Source organism: Eretmochelys imbricata, chromosome 4 (assembly GCF_965152235.1).
Source record: "Eretmochelys imbricata isolate rEreImb1 chromosome 4, rEreImb1.hap1, whole genome shotgun sequence".
Taxonomy (NCBI): Eukaryota; Metazoa; Chordata; order Testudines; family Cheloniidae; genus Eretmochelys; species Eretmochelys imbricata.
Window position 1 is genome coordinate 35,106,852 of NC_135575.1, and position 15,707 is coordinate 35,122,558.

At 43.0% G+C, this 15,707-nt stretch overlaps 1 protein-coding gene across 1 annotated transcript in view; it reads left to right on the top strand.

The window, feature by feature from the left end:
* Positions 1–825: 825 nt before the first annotated feature.
* The window catches only part of HADH (hydroxyacyl-CoA dehydrogenase), a 35,270-nt gene continuing 20,388 nt past the window's right edge, over positions 826–15,707 (top strand). The window contains exons 1-3 of the mRNA XM_077815116.1: positions 826–1,006; positions 6,807–6,935; positions 12,107–12,264. Of these exons, the coding sequence (XP_077671242.1) occupies positions 878–1,006; positions 6,807–6,935; positions 12,107–12,264 (416 nt within the window). The 5' untranslated portion in view covers positions 826–877. The remainder of the gene's footprint in view (positions 1,007–6,806; positions 6,936–12,106; positions 12,265–15,707) is intronic.

Here is a 15,707-nt window from a genome sequence, read left to right on the forward strand (position 1 = left end):
ATAGGATTTTTGTTGTAGGGGATTTTTGTTTGTTGGTGTTGCTGTTTCAGTCCTTTTTGAGGCGTCAAAATAGGGAGTGGTACTGTGGAAGGTGCCCCGCTTCCCCCAGAACACCTCATTCACTTTATGAAGTTGGTAAAACCTTTTAAGAATCAAAATCAGGGCCTCCATTGTATGCAATTTTTTTTCTCTCTCTCTCTCTTTTTTTAAACTAGTATAGGAGTGAAGGACAGCTTGGTTGTAGGGACGCTTATCTCTAGCACAAGAATTCCTGCTAACCATGGCTTGTGGATCCAGTAAAGAGAAGAAAAAAGGGACATGCATTTTGAGGCATGGTACAAATGTAACCGATTTTTTTGTAAAAAGAAAAGGATGCATCCGATGAAGTGAGCTGTAGCTCAGGAAAGCTCATGCTCAATCCTCCTTTTCTTTTTGGGAATACAGACTAACACGGCTTTTACTCTGAAACCGATTTTTTTGTGTGCACATTTTGCCTTTTGCTGGTTATTAGGAAGTAAGGCTAGTTAATGATCACGGGGGGGCGGGTCAGGGCGGCAGCGCATGCCTTCGGCGACGGTGCACTGGGGGGTAGGGGGTGCTTGGGGGAGAGGCGGGGGGCATGCCCAGGGACGTGGTGGGGGTGGCTCTTGCCCCTGTGGAGGGCACTCTGCCTATTTTCTGCCCCAGGAAGCCACGCGGTTGGCTCTTGCCCTCGGGACCGGGCGGGCAGCAGCCGCCCTTCAGGGCCGCGGGGTGGCCGGTGTCGCGGGGGGCCCCCGGGGTGGGCGTCGCCCGAGGCTGCCGCGGCCCCGCCCCCCCCCGCTGGGCGGCTGTTGCTGCTGCGTGCGGCCGCCCCCGCCCGCTCACTCCGCTCGCCATGGCCTTCGCCACCCGCCGCTTCGCGCGCGCCGCGTCCTCCGCCGCCACGGCCGCCGCCGCCAAGAAGCTGATCGTGAAGCATGTGACCGTGATCGGGGGCGGCCTGATGGGCGCGGGCATCGCCCAGGTGAGCGGCCGGGCCGGGCCTCACCCCGCTGGGGAAGGGGGACCCGCAGCGCGTCGCACGGGGCGGCTCCTCCCCCCACGGAGTCTCTGCCCCGCCGGGCCCCTGTCACTAGGGACAGCGGGAGGCACCGCTGCCGGGGGCCCAAGCAGCCCCTGGCCCGCCTTGAGCTGCAGCCCGGGCGCCTTGGCCTGCGCTATCCCCGGACGCCGAGCTCCCGGGGCGGGGCGGGGCGGGCCTGCCCAGCCCTCTGCGCCCCCTTCCCCCCCCCCCGGGCACGGCAGGAGGGGGCTGTGCTCCGTCTCCGGAGGCGCCTCCGGAACCGGCTCAGCCAGTTGTCACCCCAGCCATTGTATGTGAACTGTCATAGATTATTTGAGAGCAGGAGCCTCCTGGTATGTGTTTGTACAGTGCCTGGGGCCGCTGAGGATTACCATCGTATAAATAACGCTGCCTCTGCCACCTTTTTGCTCTTTTGGTTTCTGTTGTTATATCTTGTCGTTTCTGGCACAGGCTGTCTTAAAAACTTTTCTGCCATGAGTCACTTACCTTAGCTTGATATTTTAACTCTGAGCATATTTAGCTGCATAAATGCTCTATGTAGGCAGGTCTTCAAAACTTTGTTCTTAAACATCTGATAACCTGAGACTTTGGATTTACGTAAACACTCTGTTTCAACTTTTGAATACGTTCAAACCTGTATGTAGTCATCTCTTATCTCTGCATAAAAATGTGTGAGAAACTGCAACAACCCGTTCAGCATAGAGTTGATGCATTCATTTTCTTCGTCCCCTTTATGCTCCACGTTCCTGTTAGCATAGATATGAATTGGATTCAGTTTCAGTAGGGACGCAGTAAACATGTAGGGTGGTCCGTTTTCAAAAAATGAATTAAAAGTAGTTTCAGATATTGCACCTACTGCTGAGTTACCCCGTTTTGTGATTGTACAGTAACATTTTCCAGTCTTTTAAAATGTTTGTGGGGACTGACAAAACAATGGAGAAACTGACTATGAAGGGGAAATGGTAACTATACACAAAGTGTGGTTATGCACAAAGCAAACGCTGCAAAAACAAATATTTTTAAAGTCTTTCTTATAGTAATCCTAGACCCCAGTCTTGAAATTAGCTCCCATGCTGTCCCACTGAAGCCAGTGGGGTTCTGTGTGAGGCATGCAGCCTGTCCATTTGGACTCAGTGCAGGATCATGCCAGAGGGATTACTTGCAACACTATGAGATACAAAATATGTAGATGTGATTTATTGATTTTTTTAAATTTTAATATAAGCCGTGCCTTTCCAATGTATATTTGTGTTCAGAGTGTTCTTCGCAATGCTCCAATCTTTATTTGTCACGGAAGAGTACAAAGTTTGGGTTTTTCTTGTGAATCTTTCACACATTGCCTGACTGATAAGGCAGAAGAAGAAAGCCCTGTGAAAATGATTTGGTACCAGCTTGAGGAGGAATAGATTGATTGACAGTCTCGTTAAATTGCAAGAGAACTAAATTTCATTTTGTTAAGATACTGTATCCTTATTTGTAATCTTGTGTTTTACAGTGGGTTAATATTTAAATGGGATTTGCTTGTTTTCCCTTAGTGTTCAGCCATTATAGCCTTTGACTTGTAAAGTTCACTTTTAACTTGACATTTTTGTCCATCAAGTGGCTGATCGCTAAGCCAGGGACAGGACTATTTCAGATATATTTACTTATCTAACGAGGAAAATAATACTTTGAACATCTACAGCACCTTTCATTTACAGATCTCAAAGCACTTCACAAACAATAATTAAGCCACACAACACTCCTGTGATGTAGGTTGCTGCTATTTTCCCCAATTTACAGACATGAAAACAGGCACAGAGAGGTATAGTGATTTGCGCAAGGTCACAAAGCAAACTAGGAGTAAATCCCAGAAATTCTTAACTTTGGATTTCCTGTTTTAACAACTCATTAGTGCTCCCTCAGAGGTATAGCTTTTTCTGATATTCTTGTTGCCTCTATTGTGGAAGGAGGTCCACACATTTGTCTGCTACCTAAAGTGAGGTTAGTCATCTATAACTTTAATTTCTCTATAAAAATAATCTCTCACACCCTTATCACTGGAATTTGGGATTTCTTCTGAAAGAGCCTTCAAGGCCTTTCTCAATAAATGCAGTGCCACATGAGTGTGTGGTGAAATCCATAAATATGTGCGCTGAAGTTTCAGGAAGGTGCACATTATTTAAAATTCATTAGTTCAGAGAGACAACTGAACTCCATTGTGAATTCTGTTACACATTCTGACTCTTATTGGCAATTGTTTATAGAGAGAAACATGCATGGTTCTTGACAGGGACCCTAATGTGAAGGAATGCAAGTCCTCAGGGTGAAGGGATGCTTTAGGGTGTCTTTGTTCCTTGTGCTCACTGCATCCTATTGTAATTATAAATATGGGGGTTATCCCAGAGCCATGGTGACTGGGGTACTGCCTGGGAGCAGCACTTCTTTCTTTCTTTGCAATGACTTGTTTTTTCTTTTAAGGCTTTGGAAGATGCCTTCTTTTAAACCTTTGCGTACTGCAAGTGGGAGAGGTTGGCTGTTGCTCAAGTATAGGTGTAACATATAGTAAAATCCAGACTAAGAAGCAGCTGTGTCACCCCTGCCCTGCAACCTGGATTGCCTTGCAATGCCTTGCTTTACAAAACCTCACAAACAGCCTTCCAGCATGCGTGCCCCACCCTCAGTGTCTGTGTGCAACTATAGCCTGCGGGCTTCACTTGGGTTACACTCTTGCTCTCACTAGCCTAAGCTATAGTGCAGGGTGATCCCAACAGTCCTAGATTTTCCTGCAGAAGTGTATGTCTTGTACTCCCCAGCCCTCTCCTGCACAATACAAGTTATATTAAGCCTGTTATTCCTTTAATAGAAATAATATGCACACAGCTTGTAACCCCAAATGGAGTTTCCCACGCACTTCAGTTTAAACACACTGGATTAAATAAAACAATAAAATTTGTTTATGAACTGCAAAGAGAGAAATTTTAAGTGAGCAGAAGTAATGAGGCATAAAAGTCAGAATTGATTACAAGAAAAATAAAGATAAAATGTTGTTGGTGCTTATTTAACAAATTGTTAAATTAAAAAAAGTTTTCTCACCACATGCTTTCAGCAGTCTTACTGATCAAACTTCTTATATCAGGACCCCTCCCCCAGTCCAACAGCTATTTTGTCTCTTCCGGTGTAGTGAATTGATGGACAGGGGGTGGGTGGTTCCTTGGTGTTTTTCTCCCTCCTTTTTATAGTTCCCCCCAACCCCCTTGAAAAACATTTCCAGCTCAGTACCAGGAGATAAAATGTTTATGTGGAAGGATGTTCCCTGCTGCTTTTTTCTCAGCTGTTAGCTTCCTTTGTTTCCCTTCCTGCTTGATGCCTCTGTTTACTGCTTAAATGCAAATTAAGCAGTGCAAGTATTCCTTTGTTCAGGACAGACTTGTTTCTCAGTTTCTGTTTGGAACATGTGTTAATAACACAGTGGAATCTTGTAATTTCACGTGCAGTATTGCCACACGTATTTTGCCATGACAATAACGACCAGCAAATTATGAGTTTTTAAGTAATACCTTAAAATACATGATTTGTACAAAGATTATTATAGTAGTGTGTAGGGGAGTGGTTCTCAACCTGTGGCCCAAGCAGCGCATAGCAGCAGCCCATGTAACACAGTCAGGGACATGCAGGTAGTATATATATTGTTTGGATGCAGCCCACATAACACAGAGAGAGCTGCATATGTGGTCCACAGTGGTAAATAAATTGAGAACTACTGGTGGAGGGTGTGAATACAAGAGTACATTCTGTCACAATGGGATCAGGAACCGGGATTTTGTTATTCTATTCCTGATTTTGCCACGTGCACCTTGTGTGACTTCAGGCAGGTCACACATTTCTTTCTGCCAGTTCCTCTTGTAAAATGGGGACAGTGCTACTTAACTCACAGGGTTGTCTTGTTTCTTATTGGCCATTTGTAAAAAGCTTTGGCTCCTTGGATGGAAAGTACCATTAGTGCAATGTTACTACAATAAATTGACCAGCACCTCTTCCTGTTTTTCTTCTCTTTTTTGAAAGAAGAAACTGTGAATGTGGCTGTGTAAGAGTGGGCCTGAAAGAGGTGGTGGTCTTTTTAATAAGTCCCTTCTCTCTACTAGTTTCTGCCACCTGCTATATTTTAGTATAGCACCTTAGAAAACAATAAACTAGCTCAAGGGAATTTTTGTTGAATAATTTCTTTCTCCAAGTTGGAAGCATTACTTTGTTCAGCATCATTCAGAAAGACTAAACAAAAGACAGGGAATACATAGTAATAGCACATTGCAATGCAGCCTCGTAGAACAGTAATTTTGAACCTTTTTACATCTGTGGACCCCTAAAAAATTTCAAATGGTGTGCGGACCCCTTTGGATCATTGGGGCCTATCCATGCGTCTCACAACATGTGGTTTACCTCATCCAGTGCATCAAATGCCCAAAAAACTATGTGGGTGAAATCTTACAATCAGTATGTCCTTAGAGGAACTCTCACAGAAAAATTATCTAAAAAGACACAAATACCATCTCTCCTGTGGGCAAACACTTTTCACAAAGCTGCCACTCCATATCTGACTCTCAGTACTCATCCTTTAGGGAAACCGGCACAACACCTTCAAAAGGCGAGCCTGGGAACATAAAGTCTTAACTTTGTTAGACACTAGAAATCATGGACTCAACAGATTTCAGAGTAACAGCCGTGTTAGTCTGTATTCGCAAAAAGAAAAGGAGTACTTGTGGCACCTTAGAGACTAACCAATTTATTTGAGCATGAGTTTTCGTGAGCTACAGCTCACTTCATCGGATGCATACCGTGGAAACTGCAGCAGACTTTATATACACACAGAGATCATGAAACAATACCTCCTCCCACCCCACTGTCCTGCTGGTAATAGCTTATCTAAAGTGATCATCAAGTTGGGCCATTTCCAGCACAAATCCAGGTTTTCTCACCCTCTACCCCCCCACGCACAGTTTGGAAATGGCCCAACTTGATGATCACTTTAGATAAGCTATTACCAGCAGGACAGTGGGGTGGGAGGAGGTATTGTTTCATGATCTCTGTGTGTATATAAAGTCTGCTGCAGTTTCCACGGTATGCATCCGATGAAGTGAGCTGTAGCTCACGAAAGCTCATGCTCAAATAAATTGGTTAGTCTCTAAGGTGCCACAAGTACTCCTTTTCTTTTTGCGGACTCAACAGAGACACTGGTTTTATATCTCATGACAACAATTTGTAACACATCCCTTTGCCTGCTAACCCTCAGTTGCCCACTTCATTTTAAGTGGTCTCCCACCATGTGTGTTTAACCCCTTACGTTTAGAAGTCTGTGTCTTGTATATCCTGGAACCAACACAGCTGCAACATCACTGCAAATAAATAATGAAGTAACATATATAGTAAAAAGCTGACTTTTTAAGATTGTGTTGTAATAATCTGAGCTGTTTGTAACATAAGTAAGAATATTAAGTGCTTTTTAAGATTTTAAACTGACAGTCTCTCTCTTTTTTTTAAATGTTGTTTATAGATGAGCCAATATTTAGGTGCCAAATACAAAATCAAGATTATTTGATATGAACTCAGTTCTCTTTATCCTATGGTGTAACTGCTTAAATTTAATTTTCTACCCACCCCTTTTTCATTTTTTCTCCTATTAGCCCAATTGACTTGTCTGTTTTACATTCTTAATAGCTCCTTTCTCTCTCTCTCTCCCTCCCTCCCTCCCCCTTCTCCCCAGGTTGCTGCAGCAACTGGTCACACTGTGGTGTTAGTGGACCAGACTGATGAAATCCTGAAGAACTCCAGGAAAGGGATTGAGGATAGTTTGAAAAGAATGACAAAGAAGATGTTTACAGACAAGCCTGAGGTGACATCTTGGTATTTTTAACCACTGGACAAATTTTATTGAATTTGGTAGAATTACTATTTTAATGTTGTGATTTTTGGCAATTAATGCACAGATGAATACAGGAGACTCAGATTGGTAGAATAGTATTATAAATACATTCAAAAAGCTGGGAAGATAAGAAGTTAAAATATTTGCAGGGTTTTTTGATTGGGAAAGTTGGTACATCGTGTCTTTTTCTGGTTTTTCAGATTGTAGTCTTAAATGACAGATTAACCTCAAAAGCTGGTAAGTCTTTGAAAACTAAGGTTAAAGCCCAAAGTTTGAGTGGTACGTTACTTATCCTTATCTAATAGTAAGATTTCTTTAAACCATTATAAAGCACTATACACCAACTTTACCCAAAAGCAGAGATTACAAGATTGTAATGATACCATTTAAGGAACCTCAGATAGACTTGCTTAAGTCACTGCATGGGGGAAGGGAGAAACATAGCTTTGCATTTTCCACAGACATGTTCTCCCTTTGTATCAGAACTGCAGCTTACTGGTGGGCATAACTAATGTGCCTGAAATAATGGCTGGCTTTGAAAGAGTGGGCTTTCCAAACTGCACTGGGGCCATTGATAACACCCATTGGCCCATAATGTGCCCTCCTAAAGGAGCAAATGAATATGTCAACCGCAAAAGGTAATACTTCATTGTTCTGCAGGCCTTGGTCAACCACAGAGACAGGTTCCTGGACACTGAGATGTACTGGTTCTGTGGACGTGCCATGGACACTGAGATGCCAGGGTTCTGTGGAGATCAGGCATTTTCCATTTTGGACAAGTGAGAACCACGTACCCCCCCCCACATTATTATAAGTGGCGTCTCAGTGCCCCCTGTTCTATTAGGAGACCCTGTATACCCTCTTCTGCCATGGTTCATGAAACTATACCCTAGTGTTAGAGGACTTGGCAAAAGAAGGCTCAGAAGTTGCCGGATGTGGTGGAGTGTGCATTTGGCGGACTCAAGGCAAGATGAGACTAGAATCGTGGAACCATAGGGTTAGCAGGGACCACAACGGTCATCTAGTAAAATGTTTGGATGTCAGTGTTGTCAGTGCCATCCATATTATTGTGGCCTGTTGTCCACTGTACAATTTCTGCAAGACAAAATGGAGAATGTTTTTACCTGAAGTGGACTCAGAATGCTGCTGGTTTGCAAGCCTGGTACAGACAAGTAGACAATGCACCTGACACGACTGAGGTTGGATCCGGACAGGCAGGGGAAATCAGAAATGCCTTGTGTGTTCACAGGATGCTATGCATGAGAGGATGTGATTTTTAACATGCTAACGAACAGGGCACATGGCAATTTATGTGCCACTGCTTTATTGTATGTAGACATTAAGCTACTGCTATGTCGTGGATTTTGATTCTTTGGGATTTAATAAATCCTTTGGATAGAACTTTGAGACTTATTCTTCTTGCAAACAAAATAGTTTATTGAAAAATATTCATTCCAATTATATTGAAAAATCCTTGGCATCCCAGCTGCCATCAAAAAGCCAAAACAAACACACACAAAGAGCAGAATAAGCAAACCGCCAGACAGAAGTAGCAAACTGTATAAGTTCAACCACTACAGTTGTACTGGTAGTGAAACTGAATGTCTCTTGCGTGCCTGTTCTCCTTTGCCCTGGTGGGGTATGTTGTGTGCGATGTCTGTAAAAGTACTGTTCCGTGTGTGGTTCATGGCCCACCGAACCCCTGAATTGTCCAGTGGCTGTACAGGCTGCAGGAAGTGGTAGCATGGCCGGGATTCTGTGTTTGCTAGAGTTGGGACTTGCTGCCTGGTGGCTATGAGTGCAAGCAGCCTCTCACATGGGTGCTTCTGCTGCACTCTGTCCTCCTCCCTCGGTTTCTGTTCATGATCAAGGAATGATGCCACCATTTTCTCTTCCAGCTTGGCTGTCTCCCTCCCCCTCTGAACCTTCCAGTCCTCCTTCCCTTTCTGGAAGGCCAGTTGCTCATCTGCCATAGCCACAATATCCTGCAGCATTTTGTTCCGGACACTTTTCCTTTTGCTGGTTGCGTGTCAGCTCCCCAAGACTTCTAGTTTGATGCCTAGAAGTGGAAAGACCTGCCAAGGAAATGAAAGGGTGCATTATTTTGTGTCCATGGGCAGGGCGGGGGAAGAAAGCAATCTCTTTCCCCTTTTTACATTCTGCATTATGGCAAGACCACAGGCTGATACTTTTATCTCCTTGGTGGTGTTATTTTTATTATTATTCATTCTTTAGTCACTGGCCTGTTAAGAAGGTCTAGCCAGCCACATTGCTAGCCCAGATACATTATAGTAAGAATTGCATATTAGAGTCATTTAAAAATCATCTTTAAAAAATTTCACCCACAGCGGGGGGTGGAGCGGGTCTTCATACCAAAGGGCCTGTTATAAGTTTCTATTTTAACATTATTTCAGGCTAAGTAAGTCTTAGAAGACATACATCTGCCAGAGATACCAGAGGGATCTATTCAGGCCAGCAGAGGAATACCATTCCTCTGTGCAAAGGAGCTTTTCCAGTGTCAGGTGACTGAACAGCATATCTATGAAAGGAATGGGCTAGTGAGCTACAGAGTTGGCTGTAATAAGTTGCCCTGCCCTGGAATCTGACCAACCATATAGTTTCTGCTGCATGAAAAGTTTTCAAGCACTTACCAGCTAGGAGTGAGTGAAAATTCAGGCAAAAATCAGTAAGATGCTGAACTAGGATGGAAATGCTTTATAGCTATGGAAAAGACCACCTTCCACGGCCACTTCCACCCTGGATGATCCTGGACAGCATGCCATGAGTGGACAGGGATCCAGGCGACGAAATTCAGCCACCGCAGCCATTAGGACTGGTAATCCAGAAAGAGACCTGCACCAGTGCTGGCGGTGATGAAACTCAAAACAACATGCTGGTGTGGCAGAGTTGCACACGTAGTACTATGTGGTGAAATATGCACCCACACTTGCTGAGACTAATACCCCTTTTCTAACAATAACCATATAGTCAGTAAAAAGTTATCACTAGCTGCTCCTTTTCATTTTTTTCCTTTCTTGACATCCATCATGGACCCCACATGGGATTGAGGGGTGGGTGGGGAAATGGCCTGACTTGTGGTCTCAGTAAAATACAATTCCCTGCATGTAATTTTTCTTTATACCAATAATTATATTGGTTATAGCCTGGAAATCTCTCCTACTTGTTATAATAACCAAGATTTTGGGTGCCATTTACTAGATTACAGCTCCTGCTGCATTGTCACTTCCTCTCCTGGCAGTTTCAGATCAATCCCCAAACAGTTAATGTGAATATGGGCCCAGGATGTCCCCTAATTGATCCAGTTCCATGACCTGGTGCAGACCTGATGCCAGCACCCTGCTGTGTTTGGGGTTTTGCTCCTGTGACTCTAGTGGTCTCTCTCTCTCTGCCTCCAAGATTCTAAGCATATCATCCTGACTCAGGAGACAGGACTGTAGTCTCTCTATTGGGGTGCTTCCCAGCTTTTGATTGAATTCCTTGTAACAGAAGTGGCCAGGGAGTTCCCGGGCTGACCATTCCCATCCTTTGCTTTGCAGTAGATGATCCTGAGGTGCATGATTTTCACTCCGCACTGGACAGTGGTCTGGTTGATCCCTGACTCTGCCAAGCTCTTGTACTGGTTTTTGTTGCTTTTGCCAGAATCTTGGGTCTTGTGGTCCTCACACCACAGACTGACAAGAAACCTTGTATGGAGTTCTCTCTGCTTTTTGGACAAGCAAGGCTCAGCTGTGTTTGAAGTTGAGCAGTCTGCATGCAACGTAGGGTTAAATGTAGAGCAGTTGCATTTGAACTAACAGGTTGCTTTCAATGCATTGGGGGTGAGTGAGAAGTTGAGAGGTAGAAGAGCTGGAGCATACAGGCCCCAGGAATTGTGGGATAGCATGGGTGGTTTATCAGAACACAAGCATTGCAACACATGCTTTAGCTATGTCCTCACTGCAAAGTGGGAAGGCTGGGACATGGGCCACAGCAAGACACTTATATCTATGCCCCTGCATGAGCCAGCAAGCCTGTGTTCTGAGGCGGTAACAAGCATATGATAGAAGGCTTTATGTGTGGATGGTAGGGAGATTGGTTTTAAGCATGTGTCAGAGCCTGTGTCTGCACTACCATGTAGACATACCCATGGCAGGAATAAGGTCTTGTCTGCATGGGGAAATTTGCCAACATAAAAATACCAGTATAATTATACAGCTATAGTTATAGCGGTATAACTCCCTGTAGGAACATTCATATTCTAGAATAAGGAATGTCTTTTTCCACTTTAGCTTATGCTGCTCTGGAACCGGTATAAGCTAAATTGGGAAAAGGCACTCCTTATTCTGGAGTACAAGTGTCCACATGAGTTATACCGGCATAACTATCGCTGTATAATTATAGTACTATAGTTATGCTGGTAAATTTCCCTGTATAGACAAGTTCTTAGACCCCAAAATGTAGTATACAAGTGTCTGTTTTCAGCTGTACTGGATCTCTATTCTCGTTTAAAAAGCCTGCCTTTGTATTTGATCTGTCCTCATAAACTGTGTCAGTGATTAACAGTTCTGGCAGTCACAAAAGAGATTCGAAATTTTGTTCCCATTCCCAGCAGAACTCTAATACAGTGGATGTTGCCTGTAAGCCATTTCATTTCCTGAGGTGTCTGTGAAGGGCTTTGAATTATAACAGTGAGCTGTGAAACCAGATATCTTGCTTATGGAAGGAAAAACAATATAATGGTTTAAAACCAAAGAAGTCCATTTTCACTGAGGGCAGGTCAGAATTCTCTTGGGAAAGTATTGAAGAGATAAGTCAGTTGTTCACTGGAACTGTCATTCTGAAGGTTGAAATAAAGGGTGGGGTGGAGAACAGTCATCGTAAAAGAATGAAATAAAGGATCTCTTCCTTGCTTGTGAGAAGACTTGAGTTGCTGTGAAAGTTTAGTCCATCTGTGGAAGTATAGTACTCTCATAAACTTAAAGCTTTCTAACTGATCTGGAAATATAGTACAAGTTATAACGCCTAATATTTTTAAGGCTTAAAAAAGCAACCAATGAAATAAATTGACCTATGAGAACTTTCATACCAAAGAAATGAAACCTTTTAGAAATAGGTTTTGTGACTTCTGTTTAACCTTTCAGGCTGCTGCTCAGTTCATTGAGAAGACCTTAAAGAACCTAACGGTGAACACAGACCCAGTAGCAGTGGTACACAGCACCGACCTTGTGGTTGAGGCCATTGTGGAGAACCTGCAAGTGAAAAATGATCTCTTCAAGAGACTGGACAAGTTTGCTCCAGAGTATGTATGATTAAACAGAATGAACTGGAATCCATCACCACTTGTCTCTTACGTTGTTTTGAAATTTATAGCTAATATCTTTTTCTTTAAATGACAGTTTTATGTCATTTTCTTAGCTTCTACACTGAAGCAAGAAGCTTTTCTTAGGCTCCCTTTGCTTCCAGACTATCATGTGATATGGAGTATTTGACATGCCAATTGCTGATTTTCTGAACACATGGCAAGTGTAGTTACCCAGTTTATTTTCATGTTATGCCTCATTCAAGAGATTTCATGGTATGCATAGACAGAAAATGAGTTCATTGCAAATTCCTTCTGTTCCATGGATTTGTAGTATACTTTTGCTTGTCATGTTAAGGATCTCTTTGTTTGTTTAATTGTTCCAACAATATGTTTTTCAGGTCAAAGAGAAACGTTAGGCCTGAGCTTTTCTTTTTCTGTAGCAGTGGTTTTAGGGTTTTGTTTTTATAACTTTTTAATATTGGCAGTTGTTTAGCATGGCAGCCAGCAAACCAAAAGATGTAATTGTCCAACTTATTTCTGTGTAATATTTTACACATATTCCATCTTTCACCCAAATATTCTTCACAAATTATATGCATACAGCACGAGTGCAATGCAGAATTCTTTCCCTCCCCACATTAAAATAGGAATTGACTTCTAAAGGGAACAAAGGGAGAGCAATTCTCCAGTCTCAGCTTGTGAGCAAAGATTAAAAAAATATAGAGAAGCCAGTGAACCAATTAGAATGAATTATTTAACTAAACTCTTCTCCTGCTCCCCTCCTTCCCCCCCTTTCCCCCAGCTGCTCACACCAAAGAGGTTTAATCTTTATTGGTGTTATAGAAATGGAGATCTGACAGGCCCTGTCCTAAAATGGAAAATATTATCAATTACTTTGTCAGCCTGATAAATAATCAATCAAGGTGGCTGAAGAGGCGAGAATCATGATTCCAAACTCATTTTGTCATGTGCTTTTCAAAAATGGCTGCAGAAGTTCTGATCAGTAAAGGATTAGCAAATGTCAGAGTTGCATTTAGGCAGCTTGTATCCTCTGAGATAAACATCACTCGCATACAGTGGCTGGGGTGGGTACCAGCACCCATACAAATACTGTTGGTACCACTGAGTTGTAATCCTGCATTAAAGTGGTTGAACTAGAACTATCTGTGCAAGACCTAACCCAAATATACCCACAGAACGATAATTTAAAGTTCTCTTGACACAGGTATTGGTAGGATTATTATACAGGTAATACGAAGCGCATACAATACGTGAGTTCTAGTCTGTGGTATTTAAATCAAGTAGGGCTCAGGGACAAGATGTGAGATTTCCCTGCATCTAGTGAAGATGACTTCCTCCTTCCTCTCTTGCTAGGTACAGCAAACCATCCAGGGTGGGGTGACATTTTATTGTGTGGCTCACAAAGTTACATGTGAATACAGTCCAGATTCCACCAACTGGCAAGTATGGGAGGGCAAGAAATTCCCCAGGGAGGAGAATTCCATACAGAATCCCTCCCCCTTTAAAGACCTCTATTCCTTTCCTGCTCCTCTGCAAATTATTCAGTTCAGGCTATGGAGAAGTGTTTGTATTTGCGGGAGATTGTCTACCTGGATAAGTACCCAGGATCAAATAATTTTGTTTGTATTATAAAGATAGCATAACAGTTGAAATGAAGGTATAGAGTGTGCTTCAGCCTAAAGTGCAGTATATCTGGTTTCCTTTCACTGGTATCACTTGTTCGAAAAAATTCAGGAAATGCACTAAGTGGTTGAGGCACTCTGTAAAAATAAAAAAAAATAAATTAATATGTTAGCACAGTATTTACCAGCTGCTCTCATTCTTTGCACCAGCAGTAGTGGCTGCATATTATATGTTTAAACATTATGTAGCATTGGATGCCTGGCTCTCTCTACTGAGATTTAAGGTAGTGATCTACAACTTCTCACGTGGAGAAAATGAATGGTAAGATGGAAGCAGACCTATCTCTGATGGGTCACTAAATAGATATCTGTAAATGCTAGTAGTTGTGGGTTGTTACTTTTTCTAACAACTACTGCATTTTCCCTACTGTGTATTTTGATTGATATTAGGCTTTTATTTTCATTATTGGTGGTGGGGAAGGTGCGTGAAGGAAAGAAAGAAGATCCTCCTGCCCCCACGCTTTCTTCAAATCGGCACAGAAATCAAAGGATGGTGGCAGAAGGGAATTATGTTACTTCTAAGTGTCTTTTCTCCACTGGCTCAATAAAGTGATAGGATTGTAGCCAAAAGGAATTCTAATATATTCCCTACCCTAGAATGAAGGATTTTGCTTTTATTTTTATGTCTCCATCTTCCTGTGCCTTCCCCATAGCTTGGAATAATTTTGGATCCCTGTGCCCTGTATGTGCACATGCCTATAATTCTCATACCCACAAAAGAGCTGCTAGTGGAAAGGAGACAGGTTCCTAAGTTGCTTCCTTTTTTCTCCCTTCGTTAACCAGCCACAAGCCTAATTGGCTTAAGAGCTGGTGAGATGGATTTGGATGGATTTAAGAGCTAATGAGGTGTTGGGTTAGTTGACTTTTCTCCCTTTCTTCTTGCAGATCATATATGTTGCTATATGTCAGGTGGAAGGTTGGGTCTTTCCTTGTAACTCAAACCACTGACAGTGGCAAAGCTGGGCAGGGTCAGAGCCGAGACTCCTGCTCAGCAAATGTGGTGGCAGCTCCTTGTGGAGCCACTCTGAGCGGTTGCAGTGTTGGAGGGTGAGCCAGGTGTCTACTACTGCTTTTCCCTCAGAACTCCAGCATGCTCGTAATTAGCCAAAGCACTGAGCAGTGCTGCATGGAGATATCAGCCCATTCTCCCTTAAGAGAAGAATCCAAGAACTGTGGGAGCTATTGAAAACATACCTAATCCCTGTGACAGTGCAGCAACCTTTAAAACCCTGACTGATCCAGTCACAGTTTTTCTCTGTGGCAAGGGGCGGTACAGACCTTTCCTCCCCAAAATATCTGTAGCTTGCTTAGGTTGAAGTGAAGACCAAGAATTGTATAGGTAGGTTTGAGCTGGAACCGTAAACTAATTTCACATAAGTAAGCTCAAGTAGCATTTCAGCTTATTGTTAAGAAAACTGTTTGAGATGACTTAAAATAAGTTATTTATTGTACTTTGCTGCCCTTACCTCCATTTAGTATGCAGAAGCAGGTATACATCTGTATCCCACATAGTAAACTTAGTTAACTTTATAGCTGTGATTGCTACAAGAAATATAACCCTTGTGCAGAACACATAATGAGCCCCAGCCTACTTCCTTTCTCTCTCCCCCCCCCCTTTCACCCCCCATCTTAAATAAATAAGAGATGGAAAAAAACCCAAATCCCTCTGTGTGGAGAGCATAGTTTTCTACATAAGTTCTCCGAGGAGTTTAGACACAAGAAACATTGTGTCAGGTG